The sequence below is a fragment of the Pithys albifrons genome, chromosome 19 (assembly GCF_047495875.1).
Source record: "Pithys albifrons albifrons isolate INPA30051 chromosome 19, PitAlb_v1, whole genome shotgun sequence".
Taxonomy (NCBI): domain Eukaryota; kingdom Metazoa; phylum Chordata; class Aves; order Passeriformes; family Thamnophilidae; genus Pithys; species Pithys albifrons.
Window position 1 is genome coordinate 1,846,930 of NC_092476.1, and position 24,164 is coordinate 1,871,093.

The window sequence follows — 24,164 nt, forward strand, 5'->3', positions numbered from 1 at the left end:
GCTCCGTGGCAGATACGATCTGGGAAGAGGAGCCGCTGAACCCTCCAGCTCACTTGTCTCCTCGCTCCCGTGTGCCAAAGCAGCTGTCCTGTGTGGATCAAGTGTCCTAAATACCGAAAGGGAGAGATTCGACCCACCCTTCCCTCCTTTCCTTCCTTCTCCCCTGTTCCCTGTGCTGTTGTCAGGGAAGGGAGCCCTTGCACAGCGGGGTGAGTCAGCGGCGGAGACGGACGGGACAATGTTCCAGCACCTCACCTTCCCGTGTGGCCTCTGCCTCGCATGAGCTCACCCCCAGCTCAGGGCTGGCTCCTGGCTCCAGGCAGGGCTTCAGATCCCTTGCTTGTCCCCACTGCTGGATGAGCTGGGAGCACCCAGGGAGCTGGTGGGTGACACAGAGAACCCGAGACCATCCTGGCTCCCAATATGCAGGCATTCTGTGGTAGGACACAGGGAATGGTTTTAAACAAAAAGAGAGATTTAGATTAGGTGTTAGGAAGTTCTTGATTGTCAGAGTGATGAGACCTGTCGTTGCCCAGAGAAGCTGTGGCTGCCCCATCTGTGGAAGGGTCCAAGGCCAGGTTGGATGGGGCTTGGAGCAACCTGGGCTAGTGGAAGGTGTCTCTGCCCAAGGCAGGAGGTTCGAACTGGATGGTCTTTAAGGTCCCAAACTATGATTCTGTGATACTCTGTCTTGCTCTGCTGAAAGCTTCTGCACCTTTGTGATTACTTTCTTGACATAGAATTGGTCTGAAGAGGGAAATTCAGGGGATCCTGCAGGACCAGGAAGGCACAAGGGAGATGTTGGTGTTTCCTGGTGCCCTTCTGCCATCATCCCACCCTTCAGCAATCAAAACTCTGTTGGTTACTTAGTGCAGGGGTTGAATGGTGTCTGTACATGTGTGCATGAGTGGGACATGGTTCATGTGGGGAGGGAGCAGGTCTCCTGGAGCAGGTTTTCCCTGCATTGGGCTGACAGGCACTTTTCTGTCCTTCCTTCAGGTTCTGCTCCACCCCAACAGTGGGGCAGCTGGGAAGGTTGGCGAGATCGAGACATTGCGGCTGTCTCAGTACAAGGCATTTTACACCACAGGTAGTGTGTCCTTACTTGACATTGTAAAGTCTGGGAAAATGCTTCTGGAATTCTTGTATCTCTGCAGATACAGATGAAAACCAACTCAGCCTAATTCAAGCAAGAGCCAGAGACCAGGAGCAGTAAGGATGTGCCCACAAGTGTCTGCAGGATGGCTCTGCAGCCCAGGGTTGTTAGCTCAGAAACACTCTCGGACTAAGAGCTGGGACAGGGTGGGCCTGGGCTGCCACAGGTGGGTGAGGAATGCAGGGGTTGATCCCTGGGCAGCCCATAACTCCAGGGTTTTCCCCTCATTTCCTCCTAGGAGGGGCAATGGCTTGTGATGGGAGCATTGGGCCAGCTGAGCATCACCAACCACCCCTCATTTTCAACCTGGATCGTGATATGCAGGAGCAGGAGCCTTTGGATGTGGCATCCAGAGAGTACCAGGCAGTGCTACCCGTCATCAGCAGGGCTTATGCCCAAGCTCTGGAGGACATTGCAGCAGACAATGTCTCAGTTGCAGACTATTCCAAGGATCCAGCTGTGATTCCCTGCTGCAACGCCCAGCACGTGGCCTGCCGCTGCCACGCGGCTCTCGCAGCCACGCTGGAGCTTCACACGGAGAGAAGAACAACACGGCTTTGTCTTTGAGCAAATAATTGCTCAGACTGCTCCTTTCCCAGGTCTGGTATCTGTAAATGGGATGTGCTGGCTCCAGGCTGGAGGATGGCCATGGAGAGGGATGGAGGCTGCAATCACCTTTGCTCCGTGTAGGAAGCAGGGAGCTGAGTTACTTGTGGCTCTGGAGGAGCACCCAGAGGGTCCCCTTTGCTGCACAGCAGGGCACTGCAGGACCTGGTGGCTTTTTGTAGGGTTCTTTAGCTGGGAAAGAGCCATGTCTTGGATTAAAACTGCCTTCTGTGAGAGCTGCCTTTGGGATAGAGTTCCTCTGAGAAATTTTCTTGGCTTTTCATCTAAAATGGACCATACAGGAGTGGCTGGTGGGAGCACAAGGCAGGGGAGGATGGGGCCTCTGAGCAGACATCCCTTCTGGTGCTGAGAACCTGGAAGTCTGTGGCTGCAGAGAGAAATCCCCAGCTGGCACAAGGTGAGTGCTCTGGGAAATGGAGCACCTGCCCCACCAGCTGCCTGGTGAGGTTTGTTAGTGGGGAGATGGTAAGACCCAGCTGTCTGTGGAGGGAAAGGGGCTCCTGGGCTGTCCCTGACAGGTCTCTCTGAGTGGGCAGGATGCTCAGCTTGTTCTGCACAGCAGAGCTCAGGGACTGTGCTGTGACACACACCAATGTCCCAGTGTCTGGGAAAGGCTCTTTCTGAGAAGGTGTGGGGTGAGAGGTGATGCCAGGGGCACAGGTGGGGTGAAACAGCTCTTATGGGGCCATTTCTGGGCAGGTGTAAAGGCCTGGGGAGCTGCAAAGGCAGAAATGAAGGTGCAACTGAAACTTAAGAAACCACTGGGTATTCTCAGCAGCTGAGTGAGGGTTTTCTGAAACCCTTTTGGATTCTGATTTATGCACCCAGATCTTTCTTTGGCCAAGCCAAAGTGAACTTGTGTGGACTTGGCCAGGTGGGTCAGGTCATGTGAGAGCAGCTGGCATCACCCCAGCTCCCAAACCCACTCTCCCACTCCCAAAACTTAATCCAGACTGACATCTTTAGGGCCCCACAAAGAACAGCAGAAGCTGCCAGGGACAGACTGTGACTTTATTCTGTCTTTAAACATAGCAAATGCATCTTCTCTAATATCACTGCAAAAATACTTTGCCTGGGTTAAAATAGTATGTATATACTGTACAAAGACATAAGTTTAATCTTTTCCTATAAGTACATTTATACACATAAAACAGCATAAATTAGAAAAGGGACAAATGGGTATATAAAATTCTGGTTACATACAAATCTGATTAAATTAGCATTTACACTGTGGTTCTAACATAGAGTCTGTTAAATAGAGCAATGTGCATACAGTACATTGACACCCCACCCAGACACAAATTAAAACAAAGGCTAACAGGGCCAGGTACTCACACAAACCATAGGAAAGAGCGTGGCCCACCTCAGATTTATTTTTTTTCTCATCTTGGGGACTCTCAGATGTGTTCTTCGAAATTCCTGGCTTTCCCAGAGCACTCCCAGCAGTTGTCCTGCGTGGCTGTTTGCTCCTCCTCACGACCTCTTCGCTTTGCCCGGCTGACCTCCACGGCACAAGATTATCTACCAAAATCAAAACAGAGCAGCCTTACTTTTCCCAGCAACAGGGTGTGTTTCCAGTTGGGTTTACGCACATGGGAGGAGAAGGGGGAGGGATGTCCTGCAGTGTTTTACTTTCCACTCAAAGGCAGATTTGTGAGCGGTTTATTTATTTGCTCTCCCCCTCCCCAAATTTACAGTCCTGGGAACCATCTGGCTTGGTGATAAATGTGTCCTGCCTCTGGCTGGTATTGGGCTGAGCACAGCCACGTTTGTAGGAGTCCAGTTACTGAGGGTGAAGTCCATTTGCCTCGCTGAGTCCTCCCAAAAAGCACAGCTCTGGCATGGCAGGAGGGGACACGTGTGTGCTCTGCATCACTGCTTCTCTCTGGGGCCTCTGGATGGATCCCAGAGTTAAACACCAACATGTTAGACAGGATTAGGAGAGGGGAAGCCCAGCCTAAGTACCAGCAAAGCCTCTGAGTGAAAGAATAAAGCAGGAGCAGAGAAGAACAGGCAGCAGTGAGGACCCTGATCCAGTTCCCATCAGCTACTCATGCCATGGAGACCCTGGGTAAGATGTACCCCTTCTCCTGGATGAGGCTTGGGCAGTGCTGTGGGGCTGCAGCAGCACCTGAGGAAGTGCTTGTGGGCAGCAAACATGAGTCCAGGCACAGATCCCCCCTTTCCAGCTCCAGCCTTGTCAGACATGACCAGTGAGGGATGTGAACCTGGAGCTGCAGCTGTAGGAAGGTCTCTCCCAGCTCCTCCTCCCAGGATCTGTCTCTCCTTGAGTTTCATGACCATCACTTGCTGTTTTTGAGGCATTGACACAGGATTGCATGATTCCCAAAGGACCTCAGATAATGTAGTGATAAGCTGGGCTTAATCCTGCAAGCCCCAGCTGCTCAAAATGCCAGTCTGAGCCACCAGGCCAGGAGCAGGAGGCCATTCAGGCTCTGCCAAAGTCACTCATCCCTCATGAAACAAAATTACAAGTATACCTTCATTGGAAAATCTATGGCCTTTCCCCTGCTAACAGCCAGCTGTTAAAAAAAAATCACTTAAAGTAATTACTGTCCATATCCATGCAACAGAATGAGTGAAACACCATCCAGCAAACAGTGAGGACACACTTGGGCAAATGCTGGTTCCAAAAGCCAAAGATGTATCTGCAACATGGTTTCTTTTAAGATCTGTGGTTTGGAGCAGCAGAGGTGCCTGTGGACCCCATGCTGGGGCACTGATTTCTCCCCCTTGGAGACTCCCCCCTGATTTCCTCCCTCCTCCAGGCAGCAGCATCCTTTGGCTGCACAGCAAACTGCCCAAACCATTTTGGAGTAGCTAAAAATCAATATGAAAGGGATGGTTTTTAAGAGTGATGGAGTATCAGTGAGGGAAAACTGTCTTTGAAGGGCTGACCACTCTGTAATCTCATCTGACTTAATGAAATGGCTCTTCTGAGAGCCTTCCCATCACCTCTGATCCCTGCAGCCTGGAAAAGCACCAAGCAACCTGCTGGGAGAAATCACTTGCCCTACTGATTCCCAGATTTAAGAAGATCCTCTGGTTGCACTCCTCAAGTTGCACACAGGGCATGCTGCTTGGAGAATCCTGTAGGATTTCATTTGCCAAACCTCACAGCACTGCCCCAAAACTGTTCTGCCCATGCCCTGCTGGGGACAGGAGCCAGTAGGGTGGCTCCCAAAAGTGGAGCTGGCCAAGTGATGCCCTGCCTGGCCCAACACACACCAATAGCTCCCAACACCACTGGACTCCTCACTCACTGATACACCCACAGAACTGGGGCAGCTGCTCAGGCAGGTGACCAGAAAACAGCTGTAATTGCCACAACCATTTGCAGCCAGAGCTGGGTTTGCTCTTCCCACTCTGTGAAACCTTCAGACCCCACAGGGTAAGGGCTCTGCAGCCTCCTCCCCACACATCACCTGCTCCTCACCCACAGCTTCAGCCCACTGTCCACCTCAGCAACACCTGAGTCCTGCCTGTCTCAGGTCAACAGTGACTTGGGAGTGTTCAATCCACCCCATCAATGCAGGAGATGCCACTGAACTGGTTTAACCTCTTGCCATGGGATCCTTCCGCAGTCCTGGCACAATTGGCAGCAACATCCACATTCCCTTCTGTGAGGCCACTTTTTATGAGTCCTCCTCGGGCTTCTTATCTCTTCTCTGATCTGTCCCTCCTTCCATTTAATGAAGAGGCAGTTTTTGACAGACTTTATGCCAGGGTGAAGCTGTTTTTCCTCGCTCTTTAACAGCTGAGCCTCTGAAGTCTCACTTGAGGTCAAGAGAAGACAAGATGTTTCAAAGTGGAGAGGAACTGTGGGGTTTGAGCACTGCTGTTTCTCCAGAACCATGTCTCAGTTCAAAGCCATACCGTGGGCTGCGGGTGAATATTCCATTTTGTCACAAGTTTTGAGGTTTTTAAATGTCTTTTTTGTTGCACACTGGAAAACAAACAGAACCCTTCCCATGTTTCCGCAAAGCAGAATGCTGTCAAAACATTTTTGTTGGATAAGGTCAAGTTTTCTGTCCCTCTTTCTCCACACAGGAGTGACCGATGCCTGAAACCCCCCTTGGATGCATCATTGAGACTGAATATCTCAGTGCTGAGAAAAACAGCCAAGTGCAGTGAAATTCAGAGCATCAAAACATCCTGCCCAGCTCTTTGTGTGCACTCACACTGCGAGGGGCAAACCCAAGAGCCCAGTGCAGGGACTTTATCTGGAAGCTCCATTTGCTCTGCCATCGTATCAGGGAGTGTTTCCAGCCAGCGCCTTCCCTCCCACACCACCTCCTCCCTAACATTACACATGTCACTTGCTCTGTCAGGTTAATGACTGGATTTGGGGGAGATCAAAGGTCATTTAATAAGGCACCTGCTGTGGTGCAGCAGGGGTTTGGGGCTGCTTTTGTACAGCACAGCCCCAGCAGGGAGGCTCATCCAGGAGCAGCGTGATTCCTGCTTGCTGGCATTTGCTTGTCCCCAAACCACAAGTTCAAGAGCAGGTTCAGCAGAAGGAAACAAAGGATTTCTCTCTGGCCCTGCTGCTCCTTCCAGCTGCTCCCAGAGGGAGACATTTTGAACTTCCTTCTTGGGTAATGGTGTGGGACAACTAGGAAACTCCTGCTCCCAGCAGTTTGCAGCAGGTTGTGTCAGAGGGAAAGAAAGAGAAATAGGCTGAGGATTATGTGACTGGAGCTGGGTTTAGGTGGTGTTGGTTCAAAGGGAGTAATGAACCAGTCACCTTTTATCTAAGTAACACTTTGCATCAGTTAATAGGAAGGTGTTTCACAGAGGTCAGCTCAGCACATGGAACAAATCCTGGGATAAAGTTTTTACTTTCTCCTTTTCAGGCAAAACTCCAAGAGCAGGATATTTAAAAACAGAGTAAGGGATTCCAAAGCCTGCCAAGGCTGCAACCTGAAATCCATTACAATCTTCTGCTGTATTCATGCATTACTGTTATGAAGACACCACTGATTACAAGCAGATCATAGCACAGACCAACATCTGTCTAGTTAGGGGTTAGATACTTAAGAAAATAAATGAGTGTGGAATAGAAAAAGGAGCCAGAAAGACACTGCCAGGCTTAAGTTAGATTTAAAAATCCAGTATCTCCTTTCAATAGTAACTGAGAAAATGCCATATAAAAATCATAAAATGGTTTAAAACTCTAACTCCTTTCATCTTTGTACTTGGAAAAGGAGTTTCCTTCTCAGCTAGCTTGGAAATGAGAAGACTGGTGAGGTTTAGGTATGTTCCAGTTGCATTCCATAAACTAATACAACTGACTGAAATGCAACAGGGAATATTAAGGTTTTATTTCTAAATACCATTATTGTTCCAGTTAAAAGTAGTCCTGGTAATACTAGAAATCTGCTTAAGGCACAAAGGTTAGATCTGGATCTGGACATCATTCTGCAACTTTAGCAAGTTTGTTAAGATCCATCTCTAATTAGAAGGTTTGATCATCTTTGCCCCATCCCCAGCTGCCCTTTAGTGGGAGTGTCACTTTCCTGGCACTGTCCCTATAACTTATTTAGTGATTTTAGGCTTCATAGTGAGCTGGGACAAGGAGGGGGCAATGGAATCTCTTCTGTAAGAGGTTACTACTTCCTTCTTAGCATGAGGGCTGGATTGCAGTTTTAGGGGTCCCGAATGCTCACAGGAGGAAACTCATTCTCATCATCCAGACAGACTGGTCCAGTGGCAAACTCGTGCTCTGGGATCACCTCCCCTCGCAGGGCTCCGCCGTCCTCCGAGTAACCTGCCCGAGGAAAACCACAGGAAAACCACACCGTGTTAGGGATGAATGGGTGGAATCAGGCTGGGAACAAACAGCAGCCACTGTATTATCACCTCTTGAGCACAGGGCTCTGGGGGACTAGGGAGGAGAAAGGTATCTCCACTGACACTATGGATTGGCGATGGACTAATGGCCACTTTCCTCCTCCTGCCATGAACATAAACACCAATTTCAGAGTAAGATCTACAGCTGTATGTGGAACTTAGACTTGGGAATATAAGATAGTCACCCAGGCTTTTCCTGCAGCAGTTTAGTGCTGGCTTTGTGGGTAAGGTATGACAAGTTTGGAGAATCGGTAGTGATCTCGCCACAAAAATAGTGAGATCTGACTTCTACACCCACAGCTTCAACTCCTGGAAACCACCTGGCAACAGCTGCTGTCTGACAAACTGGAGTTCAGATGTGGTTCCTGCTCTGCCCTGGGCCCACCTGTGGCACAGCAGTGCAGGCACAGGGTGCCAGGAAGCAGAGCACAAAACACCTGGCCTGCTTCTGTCACAGGGGATGGACCAGATGAGCTGCAAAGTCCTGCTGTCCCAGTGTGCACTGCACAAGTGGTGGTTCTGGTTGAACCCTTGGAATTTGGGACACTTGCCTCTTTGCTCCAGGTGGCTTTGTGGCTTCTGTCCAAGGAAGGCAGATGGGCTTACCTGGCATGGTCGAAGTTGAAGGCACTGTACTTTGTCTGGCTACAGTTGCTGCATAAGATTGAGGTACTGGAGGCTGAAGGTCATTTTCTTTGTTCTCCTCCATCTTTCCTGAGCCAAGCAAACTAATTGTAGAGAAGCAAGAGAGGGAAGAAGAGTTAGTTCTGATCCCAACTGTTCCTCCCCAGCTCCAGATAAGACAAGCCCATGCAGCCACATCTTGAAGCACATCACCCATCTGCACCACCACATATCCATGCCCTGCCTGCAGCCCCAGCAGTTGCAGACAGGGGAGCATTGTGCTCCACAAGGAAACCAGGGGGGAAGCAGGAGATAGGGAAAGCACCACTTCGGCTGGAGGACAATGCTGGCATGGGAACAGAAGGGAACAGACTGACCACAAAAGCTTTAGGTTACAAAGGCAAACAGCGTTTCTAATCGCAGAGGGGGCTCCAAAGGGCTTCCAACAGGAGAGGACTAGATGGGAAAAGCAGCCCTGGCTAGTTTAGGATGGAGTTTAAGCAGAGATATCATATGATGTAATGTAACTCATGACCCAAGGGCCCTTTTGAGTCCTCTGATGCTCAGAGGAGCCCACATGACAGAGCTGGGGGCAGGCGGGCGGCCGGCGCGCGCTGGACAGCGCAGCTTTGAAGTGCTTTTGTTTTGTGGCTTTTCAAAAAGCTGCTGGCATTTTCCTGGCTGGCAGCCACCTCCTGGCTCAGAGCACATGTTGCATCACACCCCACCCCAAAGGCTTCACATCTGGAGCCAAGTGGCCCAGATGTGTGCGGGGGGGTTACGTGCTTAATGGAATTTGCATACGAACTGAACAGCGACAGGGGAGGCTCTGCTTTCACAGAATCACTGAGGCTGGAAAAGGCCTCCAAGATCATTGAGTCCAACCTTTGACTGATCACCTTTTCAACTAAACCAGAGCACTGAGTGCCATGTCCAGCCTTTCCTTGGACTCCTCCAAGGATGGTGACTTCACCACCTCCCTGGGCAGCCCCTTCCAATGCCTGACCACCCTTTCAATGAAGAAATTCCCTATGCTCTGGCTCTAGAGAGGTTCCCAGTGTCACTCCAGATCACCCTACCCCCGAAGTCAGCCTTCCAGCACCCACTCACACCTGTAGAAGATGCTCTGCTCTCCTGCCACCATGATGGTCAGTGCTCTGTGCTGGAGGCATCTCCTAAGGCACAGCCTGCCCACCTCTGCTGTCTAGGCTGAGAAATCCCACATCTGCCATGGGATCTGAGATGTCCCACAGCTGCCATGGAATCTGAGATGTCTCTGGTTTCTCCTGCAAGAAGCCCCATGTCCCTACCTGCTGATGTGGTTCCCACCCACGTCTGTTACCTCAGGCAGCTCAAATCGCAAAGTCAGTTCCAATGTTCTTTCTCCTACAGCTTCATTTTGTGCTGTCAGGTGAGATTTCTCTTCATTTTTTAAAAGATCAGCCTCTGCATGAAGTGTGACTGGAGGTACAATTAGTTACCTGTGATTCTTAATTAAGACACACTCCCCTCCATCTTGTGGGTCCAAGTTATAGATATAGAGATGTCCATCTGACGTAGTCACCAACAGCCGAGGCAGCTTCTGAATCCTGGTGAGAAAAGCATTGTGATCCCCAAAAAAGCTCACACACAGACATAGCAGCAGGTACAGGGATGAGAAGAGGGGCCAGGGTGGTGGTGTTGGGCAGAGATGGCTGTGGCTGCTGCCAGGCTGGCCTGGCACAGGGGTGCAGTGTCAGTACGTACGTGGAGAGGGCACAGATGTTCCTTTGTCCGGAGATGTTCAGGCGGACGGTGGCAAAGGCTCTGTCCTGGCTCATCATGCCTGACACCTGAGCAGGGAGGTAGTTGGTGGCAGCCTGGAACATCTTCCCCATGTACCCACTCCAGGTTGGAGGCTCCTCTGGACGGCTGAGGGGGACACAAGGCAACATCAGTGGGGTCACCACTGTCAGCGTGACAAAACATTCAGGAACAGAGCAAATGATCCTGATCTCACACAGGTGAAGGGTTTATTTGGGGCACCTGCACATTGTGCACCAGCCTGGCCAGATACACAGGAAGGAGGCAGGGGACAGGGGCAGCCAGTAAATCTGGAGCAGGCCTGGAGAGCCTCACAGCAGGGATGTAGTCTGTGACTTTTCAAGTCACACCTTTGAAGCAGAGCCAGCCCTAAGTTAGGCAGGTTAAGCCAGGCTAATCCCCTCACCTGTCTGTGAGATGCTCCAGTTTAAAGATGTGCACGGTCTCCGTGTTGCTGGAAGCACAGAGGAACTGGGAATCCATGCTGAACACCAGGGAGCTGATGTTCACATACCTAGAGCCAAGCAAGGACACGAGTGGTCACTCCATGGCACACTGCTCAAGGGAACTGCTGGGTCTGGCTGACAGAGAAGAGGATGGGGAGGAAGGAGACCCATCCACCCTGCCCAGCTGCTGCCAAGCCTGTGGGCTCAGTGACCAGCAGCTCCCTAATCCCTTTGCTCAGCAGAACTGGGGGTAGCCTTGAGCTAGTGACAAACTGCCAGAGAGGTGGAAATGTCCTTGATCCCAGAGCTGCCTGTGGAGGGAACATCTGTGCTGGCCTTATTAAACCTTCTGGTACTGCAAAGGCCAGGGAGGACATCCAAAATGCTGGATAGTGGGATACACAGAGCATCTCCTGCACAGGGTCAGTGAGGACAGGGTGCCTGATGGTTTGAGGACTTCATTATTTCAAGTGAGAAACAAAAAGGACAGAGTAAATGGAGTGACTCCACCCCTGTTCTGTGCCACAGCCCTGCTCTGTGACACACTGAAGGGAATCACTGAGCTGCCCCCAGGCTGCCTGGCACAGTGACATTTCGAGCAGATACGTTTGCCCTTGTTTTCCTTCTGCAAAAGATGCCAAAGGCACCAGGATCTGACGTTGCCCTGTCCCTCTGCTTACGTTTTGGCTCCGGGAGCCCTCTGTGTACTCGTCACTCCCAGAAGAATGAACTGACCTTTTCATCCCCCGACGGAATTCATAGAGCTTTTGCCCCCCAGGAATGGAAAATACACGAATGACTGTGCCCTGCAAAAAATGCACATGGAAATATCACACAGGAGCAGGCAAAGGAGCACGAGCCCTTTCCCTGACACACCCAGGAAACTCAGGATGTGCAAAGGCTCCTCCTGTTTGCCAGCTGGGCTCAATCTGATCCCCATACACTGGCAGTGAATCCTTCAGTGGCCCTTCTCTGTTGGATGTGTTTAAGCTCAGAGGTCCTGAGGCACCAGCACTGGCTGGGACCCCCTGCCAGCTCTGGGCAGAGGGAGGGTGCTTGCAGCCACACTCACTCACTTTTTCAGAAGCACTTGCCAACTTGGAGCCGGTGGAGTTGAAGGCGAGCGCGGCCAGAGGCCCGTCGTGGGCAGGGATGGTGCAGGCTGTTTTCTGTAGGGCAGAAGGGAATGTGAGTGCAATGGGCCACGTTGCTCCTTGGACTGTGTGAGGGCAGGGTGTGGTGTTCCCTGCCTCACACCCTATCCAGGCCTGCTGATATGGATTTGTGGGACCATGTTGTGATGATGGGATCCCTTCAACATCCTCAGCAGTTTATCTCTGCCCTGCCTTGAGCTCACTCCCCACCTACTGTGGCCACAGTGACTACAGACAGCTCACCTCAGGGGCAGAAAGCTCAGCTTCCCACCTCTCCAGGTGTCAGAATCACAAGGATGTCCTCTCTGAATCCTGGCACGTCTTTGTGAAGATCAGAGCTGGATCAGAGCTGGCCTCCCTGCAACTCGCTGTGCTGCACAGCAAATCCTGCAGCTGTGACACTGCCCTGATGCCTGAGGGAGCCCCAGCCCTCCCTGCACCTCTTGCATCAGCAGCAGCAGTGTTTTCCCCCTGTGCTCTGCTCCTGCCCTGCTGCAGATCCTCAGCTCCCGCTGCACGTGAGGAGCCACAGCCTTATGTAATCCAAAGGCCTGGCATAAACAGCAGACAATCCTGACCCTGCATCCAGCCAGGGACAGATTTCCTGAGGGGACTTTGGACACTTTGGCCTCTCAGTGACTTTGGGTCCGGCATCCCTTCCAGCCTGTGGCGTGGCAAAGCAGCTGCTCCAGGTTCTGTGCTGTGCCTGGAGCAACTCCAACCCTTCCTGAGCCACGCTGGTCAAATCACTCCCATGGGATACACTGCTGACGCTCCTACAGGAACCCCAGTGCCAGCCTGGCAGCGGCCCTCGAGCTGCAGGGCAGTGGGTCACGTTTCCCTGAATGTCCCTACTGGGAGATATCCTGATCTCAGAGGCTGTCAGCTCGGAGCAGGGAGGATGGGGAACGTGCCTCCCAGGCAATTCCCTCGCAGCCTAGCTCGGTGGAGTGTATTTATTCATCCTTCCCAAGGGCCCCGTTGGCTTTGCCGTGGCTCTGTTTGTTTTCAGTCGGTATCCAAAGGCTGAGCTTCGCACTTACCAAAGTATTTCCGTCGTAAAGCGCGATCTCTCCGCTGGTCGCGCTGCCGGGATAAGCCAAGTAGGAGTTGGCGTGGTTGATTGAGAGAGCACACAGACCTGGCAGGGAGAGAGGGACACGGCTCAGGCTGTGTGCTGGGGCAGGATGGAACGCAGATCCACAGCCACGGGCTCGGCAGGAGGCTCAGGCTCTGTCTCAGTTTGGGACTGTCCGGCACCGGGCACAGGGTTTGGAGTGCTGGCTATGGCTCGGCCGTGGGGACACCTGCTGGTATGGGACAGTATGGCTGCCACCCTCCTCCCAGACACTGTGCACAGCGAGCACAGCTCCTGCTTTTGTGCTTCAGCTACTTCATCATCTCCTTGGAGAAGGCAGGGTGAGGTGCATGGAACAGCAAGGGACATGCCGGTGTGAGGGCTGACAGAACCCCTGTCCAGGCACATCTGGGCACCTCCAGATGTGCACAGGGTGTAAGGGTGGGTTGCAGGCAGCACAGGGTGGATGTAGTCCTGACATGCAGCCTGGCATGTGAAAGCTGGCAGGGCAAGGCAGTGCCATTTCCTTCTGTTCTGAATGGAAAAGGGAAGCAGAGAAAGACAAAGGAAATGTCCCAGCTGTGCAGGGAGTTTCCGGCTCACATGGAACTTGAACGTAGCTAAATTTCAAGCACGGGGAGAATTCTTCCCCATAAGAGCCATCTGGTTTTGTGCCAACACGAGCATGAGCGTTCCCAAATGCCCCTTTCCCAGCGAGCAGGAATTACAGGATGAGACAGGGATGGATGGATACGTGTGCAGTTGCATCCACCCGCCTGTCCCCCAGGCGACCTCGGGGAAGAGCATCTCTTCCTGCCTCATTCCTGCTGCTGGCCGAGGGTCCATCCCGGTGAATCCTGTCACATACAAGCGTGTCTCACTTGCTTCCTGCGCCACATCCGTGCACTCACTTGTCCTCCCAAACTTGACTCGAGGCTTCTGCACGACCTGAGCTTCCTGACCCCTGCTGGGGGTCCCCCCTCGTCCCACGTGCGGAGGAAGCCACGGGGTTAAAGGCACCAGGGGTGCAGCCACAGCCCCAGGCAGGACACCCACACGCTGCACGTACACGCAGGACGTGTCCTGCCGTGCAACCCCCGTGTCAGGACATGGCCCTGGCCCCGGCCCAGGCAGGGGGGAAGGATCGGCTGGAGCTCTCGTTTTAGGTCATTGTTTATAACTACACAAAGAGACTGTGGCAGAGCCAGGAGCTGCAGGATCAGCCAGGGGCCCCAGCGATCCAGTGCCCATCAATCCAGAGGCACACACATCGTGCCAGGGATGGTGGACCAGGGACAGGCACGAGGAGCGTGGCAGCAGCGAAGTGCAGGCACCTCAAGAGGAAGGGATAGGAAGAAGGCAAAGAGAGCTTGAAGACTTTGCTCGTGAACACCATCTTTTCCAGATGGTGTTCCCCAAGCCCAGGCAGCATGGAGGGGATCAGTGCAGCCCTTTCTCTCCTGGAGGATTTAGGGAATGCTGGAGCGGAACAAAGCGAGCTCTGAGCGCTGGTGTGAGTCACCAGCTCCCTCTGCTCCCGCCTGGCTGGGAGAGGCGGGCGGGAAACCAGGCCAGGGGAAAACACAGATGTGAGTGTACTGGGCTGACCTCAGGGACACACACAGAACAAGGATCACACGGGCCACGGACAGCCTTTGAAGGTGCTCCTCTCCTCTGGGCAGCCCCACAGCCATGAGGAGGGTTGGCGCATGCAGTGGTGGGCTCAGGAGGGAGGAGGGAGGCTGGTGCTGCTCAGGAGGGCACCTCTGAGAGTGCCACATCACAGGTGGCTTCCTCAGGCAGCATGGAAAAATGCTACTGTGCCAGGGAAGCTCAGCCTTGCCTCCAGGCCAGCAGGTCCAGAAACATCTGGGGCTTGGGGGGAGGCACATGAGGTGGTTTCCAAAGCTGCAGTCACTCCACAGATGTACCCTTGTGGCACACATGTCACCATAAGCACTGTAACCTCCTCAGTGCAAATCCTGCCCCTGACATGAACCACATGAAAAACAAGTGTCTTGGCCACTGTGGACATTTTCCAATCCTGCAAGGAGAAGGCTGGCCAGGAACAGCCAGAGATCTCACTGTGACTGGCTGGTGTGGGTACAGCAAATCCTGGTTCTCTCTGCTGGTGTTACTGTGTCCAGGGCACACACTTTAGTGGGGGGTGGCTTTTTTGTGCTCCTACATCCCCCTGGACAAGAACCCCACTGCAAAAAGGGTTGTACAAAGAGCAGTGAGGCTGGACTGCCTTCACCTCCTGTACACACTGTTCTCAGGGTCAGGGTTGGGGGACCAAAGCAGATGGCCCAGGGACAATGGGAGCACGCGTGGCACTGTGCTTGTCACTCAGCTCGTTTCAGTGACAGCTGCTGCAGTAAAAGGGCTTTAAAACACTAAACCCATATGAAGCCTGTGGTCCTCAGCAGTCCAGTCCTCCCCCAGCTGATTGCTGCTGCCCTTAAACCATGCCCTGGCCCTCCAGCCCCACTGCAGAGCAGCTCCAGGCCTGGGAGCTGCCAGTCCTTCCTTGGGAAGCTTTTACACTTTAATTATATCCGCAGCGTTTAGCACGTTTAATCCGCACGGAGGGGCCATCTGGTGAGCCCTGAAGTAGGTCAGGGGAGCTGCTGGAAGAGCATCCCTTGAAAGCCCAGCAGCCAAGCGTGAGCACAGCAGCAAACCTCCCAACCATCCACCCGTGAGATGCCACCGCAGCCGTGCCCAGCTGGGGCACCACGGCCACGCGTGGCATCGCTGCGGTGGGCACCCCGCCAGGCTTCCCCCTGCATGGCCAAAAATAGCTCCAATCCCAGCACCAGGAAAGCTGGAGTCACCCTGTGCCACACAGAGAGATCTGTCCTGAGGACACCTGCCCTGCCCCCTGGGCTTGCAGAGTGCGTGGAGTAATATCAGGTGGCAGCCCAGGCTGCTGGGAGCTCCCGGCAGGGAATTGGTGCTGTGCCTGGCTGTGGGCTCTGCCCCGGGTGATCTGCACAGCACTCATCGCTTTGGGAGCTGAGCCCAAGGGGAGTCAAACCCTGCTGCCCATCTCTGCTCTCCTTTGATGCTTCTGCTCCAGACAGAGCTGGGTTTTGCTCAGGACAGAGCAGGATTTTGCTCAGAATGGAGCTGGGGTTTGATCCAAACAGAGCAGGGTTTTACTCAGGACAGAGTTGGGGTTTACTCCAAACAGAGCAGGGTTTTGCTCAGGACAGAGCTGGGTTTGCTCAGGACAGAGTTGGGGTTTACTACAAACAGAGCAGGGTTTTGCTCAGGACAGTGCCAGGTTTTTCCCAGGACAGAGCCAGGTTTCTGCTCTCCCAAGCCCATGGACTGCCTCTATGCATTTCTGGCTTCCCAGTGCTGAATTAGAATACACAAGTCACAGCCTGGTTTAAATTCTAACAGGAGGGTTGTGGCTCTACAAAGCTCCCTTTCACATGGTTCTTTCACACTTACCTGTTGTGTTTGGAGGTGTATCCATAATAGTCTTCAAAAGTTTCATGTCCTTAATGTTATGGATGTAAATTGATTCTTCCAGGCAAACAACCAGTCTCTGCAAGGACACAAGGGACATGCACAGAACCTCACCAGCACCAGTGCCTCTGTCTGCTGCTTCCACACTTCTCAAATCTTTGGTGTCAGAAAAACTCAACAGGAATTTCTCACACACCAAAATGTAACAGAAATGTGATCTGTTTCTCCATCCCCTCTCACTGGACAACATTTGGGTTTGTATGGCTCTGTTTTCAAGAGTTGTTGCATCTGATCTTGCTTTGGAAAGCAGGTAAAACATTATGTATTTTTCTGGGCTCCTCTAAAGGTTCATCTTCCACATCCCCAGAACAGGAAGACACATCAGGGTTACACCCCAGCATGGGCTTTGACTGCCATCTATGCCTAGTCCAAATTTTCTTTGTAGTTCACAGCAAATTCATAAAGACCTGGCAGCAGAGGCTGCAGTCCCATTTGTCCCTTCCTTCAGATGGGAACAGGCCTTTTCCCCTGACTTTTTCTTGACTTGGGAGCAAACATGTAGGTGCTGGGCCTTCCACTGCTGCTAAAACGAATGCACCTTTCAGTGCATTGATGTTTATTTCTCATTCAGAAGCAGCAGGGGATACTCTGCAGAACTGCATGAACACAGAACTGGGACACCTCTGTTTAGGGACAGCCCCTTTTACACCACCTTGGCTGAGGGGCTGGGTATTCCCAAGCTCAGGTGCTTTTACCTCTTCTCCTGACCTGTCCAGGGACACCCACCTATCCAGCCATGATGAGCTGCCAAGAGGAGCTGCCAGGCCACGGGAGGAAAGGCAGAAAGGCAAAGGGAAGCCTGATGTCCTGGGCCACCATCTCCACGGCCACTCAGCTTTGTGTCTTGGCCTCAGATCTTGGTCCAGATCTCTGTGTTACCACTGAGGCATTTTGCACAGAGGCTTTTTTTGGGACCAGGCTTTGGGTCTGGCTGAAGGGTTGTGCCTCCTAAGTCCAGCAAGTGCACAACTTCACCTCTGTGAGTGCCAAGTGTCCAGAAACCCTGAAAACCTCCCAATAAACGCCTAAGGCCGGACTCCATCCAGGCTCCTCAAGTTGCAGCACCCAAATCCATGTACAGGAAACCTCCACCTCTTTAGAAATGAGGCCACTTATTTAGTATCTAAATGTGGAGCTTAGTCACTAACTTGAAACACCCACATTAGAAAATCTTTGCCTTGCTCCACCATTACTCTCAGATCAAACTCTTTCCCACTTCTATTCCTGCTAACCACAGCATCTGGGGCTGTGTCAGAGCCATTCTGCATTTCCAGGAAGACTTTGCCATTTCTACAGAAACAGCCATCAACTTGCAAGCAGAGTAATATTTATACAGCTGATTTCAGCAAAGCCACCATGTGCTTTCCCAGAACGGGCTGCTCTTGGTGTCCAGGTGAAGGGAGGTTTCCAGAGGATGGCAAAGCAGCAGCCAGAGATGTTGGCACCCACAGGGACAAAATCGAGGAAAATGATGGGTTTGGGAGGGGAACAGACAAAGGAGGCCTGGACAAGCCCACCATGAACTGGAGGGGGCTGGTTCTCTCCTCCTGCCCTCCATGCTAAGGTCAGTGGGATGGGTTTTGTCCTCACATAGAGAAGGTGCTGGTGCTGTGATTGCTCCTCAGGGCTAAGACACTGCTAATTGTACAAAAAGCTCACCAGCTTTTTCTTTAGTTTGACAAGGATCAGTTTGGACAACTGAGCTGTGTTTTCAGGGCTGAAATGGGTTTGGACACAGCCAGAAAAACACCCCAAACCTCTCCCAAGAGCTCAGCAGGGTTTGAGCAGTGAATGAACACCCAGGGAGGTTCTGTGAGGTTCTCAGGAGGCCCAGCCTGACTCCCCATTTTGAGACAAATCCCAATTAACCATAGAACAGTTCAGTTATCATGAGCTTGGAACAAAGAATTCTCCCATATCAACAACTGAGGGACTTGTCTGTTTGCACAATGAGGGCTTTTTCACAGGAGATCAAATTGAAATATGCACTTTTTGTTTGAGACCTGTTCCTGGTTTATTTGTTTATTTTTCTGTGTTAATGTTTTGTATGGGATTTGTCCTTCTGTGGCTTTCCAGTTGAGTACAGCTTTCCTAGAGAAGCCAGCCAAGGGTTCAAGTGTCACAGCACACGTTGTCCATGACAGCCACCAGTTTAAATCTTGAATGTAGACTGAAACAGTGATTTCAATCTACCTAAATTGCACCAGGGAGTGTTCAGATTGGATTTTAGGTAAAATTTCTTCATGTAAAGGGTTACTAAGCATTGGAACAGGCTGACCAGGGCAGTGGTGGAGTCCCCATCCCTGCAGGGATTTAAGAGCCATGTAGCTGTGGCACTTGGGGACATGGGTTAGTGTTGGCCTTGGCAGTGCTGGAGGGGGTGGTTGGACTCCATCATCTTATTGGTCTTTCCCAACCTAAATTAATCTCTGATTGTTTCTAAGCATCTGTAGCATCTTCAAATCTCTCCAGGTGTGTCTGTGTTACAGCCAGAGGATGAGCTCAGTCCAGGATTTGAAGCTAAGCTCATAGTGCAGCCCAGGAATGTGGATGCAAGGCTGGGATGTGCATCACCTCCAGGCAAACCCCAGAGCAGCACATGGGGAATAGCCTGAACTTACTTTATTCACAGTAATCTCCTAGAGCTGCTAAGCAGAACCTCCCAGTTTATTTTTACACACATGTAGCTATCTGTAATTCAAAGGAAGTCCTTCTTTTGCCAGTTCCATTGTAACTTTTAAGTGAAAAAAATCAATTTAGGACAGATTTAATTGCAGTACAGGAACTCTTGGTCAAAGGCAGCTTTACTGGAAACTCAACCCAGAGAGTCTTACTGCAGGTCTCACTGTTGCTAACTGAGGAGAGCTGATTATATACAATTACCCAGACTGCTTATTTCTTCATTGTAAAATGTCCTCTGCTGCTTAGGGCATATACTTGGAAAATAATTATGGACAAAAAGATGACTTAAAAACCTCCAAAAGGGCTCAGGGCTGCATGAGGCTATGTCAACTAAAGAGAATAACACTCTAAAAGCCTTCTTCTAAGTGGCCTGGCTGGGTTTTATACCTTTAAAAACAAAACAAGGCTGCTTGCAGTACTTGAGAAGCAGCCTTTTGCTCCATCCATGGAGTTCAAGTTACTTCTGGGTTTTGTTACCAACTTTGAAGGTCTCATTTGCAACCAAGGTGGCAGAGGTGGGCCTGAAGTCAGGATGTGGAATCCATGGGAAGGAGGAAAGATGAAAAGGTGTTTTTTTGGCAGAGCTGCATGTTGAATAGGCAAGAAGGCAGATGACAAAAAGCCTTTGTGCAACTGCTATGAAAACAAGGACTTGGCTCCATTTCACTGAAGGAAAGAGCTGAGGCAGATGATACCCACAGCTCCTGTCAGAGCTCACTGAGCCTGGAGTGCAGCTGGTAGGAGAGCACAGGCACCCACCCCTCCAGTCCCACTTACTGTGTCCCTGCAAACCTCCCCAGGCTGGTCCCAGCTGGAAAAGCAACACCAGCAAAGAGCCAGAGTGGAATAACTCTGGATAAGCCTTTCCCTGGGCTCTCACCTGCCGATTCAGCCGGATGGACAGGATCTTACTGGAATAGCTGTAGTTGCAGATCTCTGTCCCCTTCTTGAAGTGGTAGACATTCATTTGCTGTGGCTTGGCATGACTGACCACGACCACAAGGCTGCTGGAGAACAGACGTTCCACGATGTAAACATCTGGGATTTCATCTGGGCACACAAGGAAAGCAAGGCAGGGGCTTTAGCTTGGCTGCTGGTTGGTTTGAGTGCAGCAACAACACTCAGCTCAGCAGGGAACTGGGGTGGAAGGCTCAGTGCTAAGGTGTCCAACATCTGCTTTTGTGAAATGTGTCTCATACCTGGCACAAAGCAATTAGGTCAGAGCAGGAAGGGGTTAATGAACATTCCCCTGAAAGCTGAAATTAAGACAACCTGCTTTGACAGTACATTTGTGCCTCTCTCTGCTGGGCAGAGAAGTCAATCCTTGGGCCCTCCAGCTGCAGTTAATCCTTGGGAAAGGGATGTAAAGGGAGGAGCTCACCCAATTTGGTCAGGGATTTTCCTGGAGGGAGTGAGCAGGTCAGAGATTGCTGAGGTAAGGAACGAGCTGTGTGTGGCTCCCTGTTTATTCTGTATGGTGTCTGGTTTCTCTCAGCTTCCTTAAAGAAGCAAACAGTGTTTTGGTGGGTCTTGCAGAGGCTGTTTGGGATGATTCCTGTTATGTTGAGAAGGTACTATTGCAGTGGTCCCGCTGGACCTGCACCCAAAATCACTGGACTGTGATTTCCAGTGCAGGAGGCCCTGAATAATGCTCCGTTTGGGCTGGACTGTGTTGGGGGTCCAAGGGCTGCCCCAAACTGTGATGTGGGACTGCTTGTGCCTCAGCCCATCAGCCTGAGTGTGACACCAGCAGGGATCTGTTTCTCTTTGGCCTGACTCAGGATAATCCGAACTCCTAAATACTTTTAAACATAAATCTACAGTTTGCTGCTGTACAGCAGCTTAGTCACCCTGTGAGACAGCGAGGAAAGGAGCCTGGACTCTGCTCAGATGATGCAGCTATGTCTGGTTGCTGAGGCTCCTTCTACAGCCACTAGAGAGAGATGAGCCTATCCCAGCTGGGAAGTGTTATCTTTAGAGCATCTCAGCTGAAATACTTCTGGCCTGAACCAGACTGGAGTCCATGCTCCATGAGGCCAGACTTGTTTTGGGCTGTTAAGTGCATTGCATGCTGCTCTGAGCACAGCTAATAGCTGCAGGCCTGCTGTGAATGACCTTCTTACACGGGAAACCTGTTAAAAACATCTTGCTTGTAAATACCACATTGCATTAAAAGCCTGTGAGTTATCCAGCAGCTGTGCTGGGAGCCTGTGGTCTCCTGTCCATGTATCTGAAACACGCTGGTGAGGAAATACCTCTGACTGCTGGTTTGCTGCTGTCAGACTGACAGCAGTGGAAAACAGGCTGGACTCTAACAAGGCTGAAGGACTCCCCCAAGTTTAAAGTACTGCTGGTCAATATTCCTCCTCAGTGGAACAGGACACTTACTGCTTTCGTGGACCTGGTCCAGTTGTTCCACAGAACTTAACGAGAAAAGTCTGTATCCAGTTGTGGTTCCAATTGCCAGGGAGCTGCAAAAGAAAGCAAAACCCTGCTAATTCAGATCTGAAGGCCTCAAGGTGATGGCAGGTGTCCCTGCAGGGGCAGGGGGATGGTTTTGACTGGCATAGTCTTTATTTTTTTTTTCCATATTAGTTTGTATGGGGCTGTGTTTTGGATTTGTGTTGAACTGTGTTGGTAACATGAGGATGTTTTCATTATTTCTGAGCTGGGCTTGCACAGAGTCAAGGCCTTTTCTGGTCCTCACCCACCAGTGAGGAGGCTGGGGGGGCACAAGGAGCTGGGAGGGGACACAGCCAGGACAGCTGATCCCAGGGATATCCCAGATTATATGGTGCCATCCTCAGTGTGTGAAGGTGGGGCGGGGGGAAGGAAGAAAGAGGGATGTTGGGAGTGATGGTGTTTGTCTTCCCTGTTATCCATGAGGGAGCCTTGTTTTCCTGGGGATGCCTGAGCACCTGCCTGCCATAGGAAGTGGGGAATGAAGTCCTTGTTTTGCTTTGCTTGCGTATGTGGCTTTTGCTTTAATTATTAAACTGCCTTCAAGTGTTCTTATTTACCCTTTTGTGCCTCTTTCCACCCCACTGGGAGTGAGGAGCTGGCTGGGGTTAAACCCTGACACGGGGGAGATGGGTCATTTCTGGCACAGTTGTCTGTAAAGGCACATCTTCAGGTCACACTTTCAACCTAAACCATATGAAGTAACAAATCCAAGAATCCAGTTTTAAATCTAAGGCTATTGTAGCCTACAGAAGGCAAGTATCCCTCTGAGACAGAAAACTCATCCATTCCTCTGGTCCTGTGGCTGCTGGTGGCACAAACAGGTTTATATCTGTCTAGGAGGCTGCAGACAGGACCTTTGGGACACAAAAGGGGCTGTTTCCTAAGCCAGTGGCTGATCCACCTACATAGACACAGTAACTTGCCAGGGCTGTGACATCTCTGCTCTGTCTGTTAAGGGCAGTGAGAAGAGGTGCTGTCTCTGCTCAGTTCCAGATGTTATAAGCAGCAACATCTGGGTCTTGGAACAGCCAGCCCATAACACTGATGCCCAGCGTTTGTGCTGGTGGCAGTGCCCGGCAGGTTCACGTCAGCAGCACATCCACAGCACTCAAAGCACCCTTTGTTTGACACACCAATGCCAAGCAGGGCTGCAAAGGAAACGCTATTTCCAGGTGCGAGGGTGGTATCTCTGATGCTTATCTCGCTGGTCCCCGCCCTGGGCTGTGCCTGCAGCTCCGTGTGTGACGCTGCCTCGGGAGCTCTGTTGTCCCCCTTGGACACGGTCCTTAAACTGCAGCGGGAGAACCACTGCTTGGGAAAGGCGTGGGGATGGATGGATGGATGGATGGATGGATGGATGGATGGATGGATGGATGGATGGATGGATGGATGGATGGAAGGCTGCGGGGAACCCTCCACGGTGGGGCCGCCTCGGACACGGGCTGCTCGCCAAGAGCCGGCTTGTGGTGGCCCTGGGCAACGCTGGCACCGACGGGCACGGCCCTGGGACCACATCCCTGCGCCAACATCCCTGCCATCCCAAGGCACTTCCCTGCCCATCCCAAGGCGCTTCCCGAGCCGCGGAACGCGGCGATGCCTCCGGGGTGGTGCCTGAGACCCAAGCGGCGCGTCCCGCAAGGTGTTCACCGAGAGCCGGGGGACCCGCGGGGATGCCGCGCCTCGCCCTCCCCGGCGGGGAGGGTTGGGATGTTCCGCGGGGGCCGATCCCGCCGGGAATGTTATCCCAGGGGGGCGCTGCGCCCCGCCGCGCTGCGGGCCCAGGAGCGCCTCCGCCCTGGCGCTGCCCCGCTGCCGTGCCCGGCTGCCATGCCCTCCCTGCCCGCCCCGCTTACGTGCAGTCCTGGTTGTAGGAGAAGCAGCCGAGCGCGGCGGGCGCCGCCGGAGCCTCGGCCGCGGCCTCCATGGAGCGGGCGCGGCGCCTCGGCCGCTCCGGCCCCGCCGCCCGCGCCGCGGCCCCGCCGCCCATTGGGCCGCGTCCGGGGATGGACGCGCAGAGTAGCCAATGGAAGAGCGCAGGGCGGGGCGATCCCGCCCCCGCAACTGACGGATCGCGCTGCGATTGGCTGGCGGAAGGGAGCGGCCGCGCGTGGCCACGTGGTGATGTTGTGGTTGCATCAGACGAGCGCGGGCCGATGTTGGGGGAGGCACATCTGGGGGCGGTGGGACAAGGGGCGGCAGCGACAAGTGACTGCTGGGGAAGCCGGGACTGCCGTTGGGGAAGCGAGGAAAACTGGTGGTGACACCGTGGGGACACTGATGTCCCGCTGACCGGAAAACCAAACAGTGCTTGTCTCCACTTCCTTGGATAAACAGTGCTTTGGGGAGTTTGGTGTTTTCCCTTCTTACAGCACTGACGCCATAAACCCAGCGGCGTTTGTGCGTGGAACAGCAGCGTCCCTGTGCTTAACACCACTGCTGCCTTGTGGGGTCAGATCTTCCAGGGAAAACACCAAGGAAAACAAACCCCAGGGCTGGTCGCTAAATGACAAATATTCCACAAGTCAGTGCAATGACATTAACAGTGCACAGAAAGGCAGGGGCAGAGCCTGCAAACCCCTTCATTAGATGAGTAATCCTCATGTGAGTGCTGAAGTCATTGGCCCCAGATCACTTGATGTGCACCACAGGACTTTTGGAAAAAGAGCCACATGCAATACCATCTCCATGAGGCAGATTCCGTGTGGACACATCTATCT

General features: G+C 52.3%; 2 protein-coding genes across 5 annotated transcripts in view; one reads left to right on the forward strand and one right to left on the reverse strand.

Moving 5' to 3' along the window:
* ARSG (arylsulfatase G) overlaps positions 1-3,071 on the forward strand; it is an 18,821-nt gene extending 15,750 nt beyond the window's left edge. For 2 of the 4 annotated variants that reach the window (XM_071573787.1, XM_071573788.1), the window contains exons 10-11: positions 1,000-1,090; positions 1,395-3,071. In XM_071573787.1, the coding sequence (XP_071429888.1) occupies positions 1,000-1,090; positions 1,395-1,723 (420 nt within the window). In that variant the 3' untranslated portion in view covers positions 1,724-3,071. Of the gene's footprint in view, positions 1-999 lie in introns of all 4 variants that reach the window. The other 2 variants (XR_011699422.1, XM_071573789.1) reach the window with 2 other exon arrangements.
* Positions 2,774-23,436, reverse strand: WIPI1 (WD repeat domain, phosphoinositide interacting 1). The gene is made up of 13 exons (XM_071573791.1): positions 23,301-23,436; positions 21,373-21,455; positions 19,865-20,034; positions 16,225-16,321; positions 12,728-12,825; positions 11,607-11,699; positions 11,266-11,336; positions 10,491-10,598; positions 10,028-10,192; positions 9,763-9,870; positions 8,264-8,385; positions 7,474-7,574; positions 2,774-3,304 (listed from the first exon to the last, which is right to left on the reverse strand). Exons 1-13 carry the CDS (start codon positions 23,432-23,434, stop codon positions 3,257-3,259), a joined length of 1,398 nt encoding a protein of 465 aa, XP_071429892.1. The 5' UTR covers positions 23,435-23,436; the 3' UTR covers positions 2,774-3,256.
* Between the last annotated feature and the right edge of the window lie 728 nt (positions 23,437-24,164).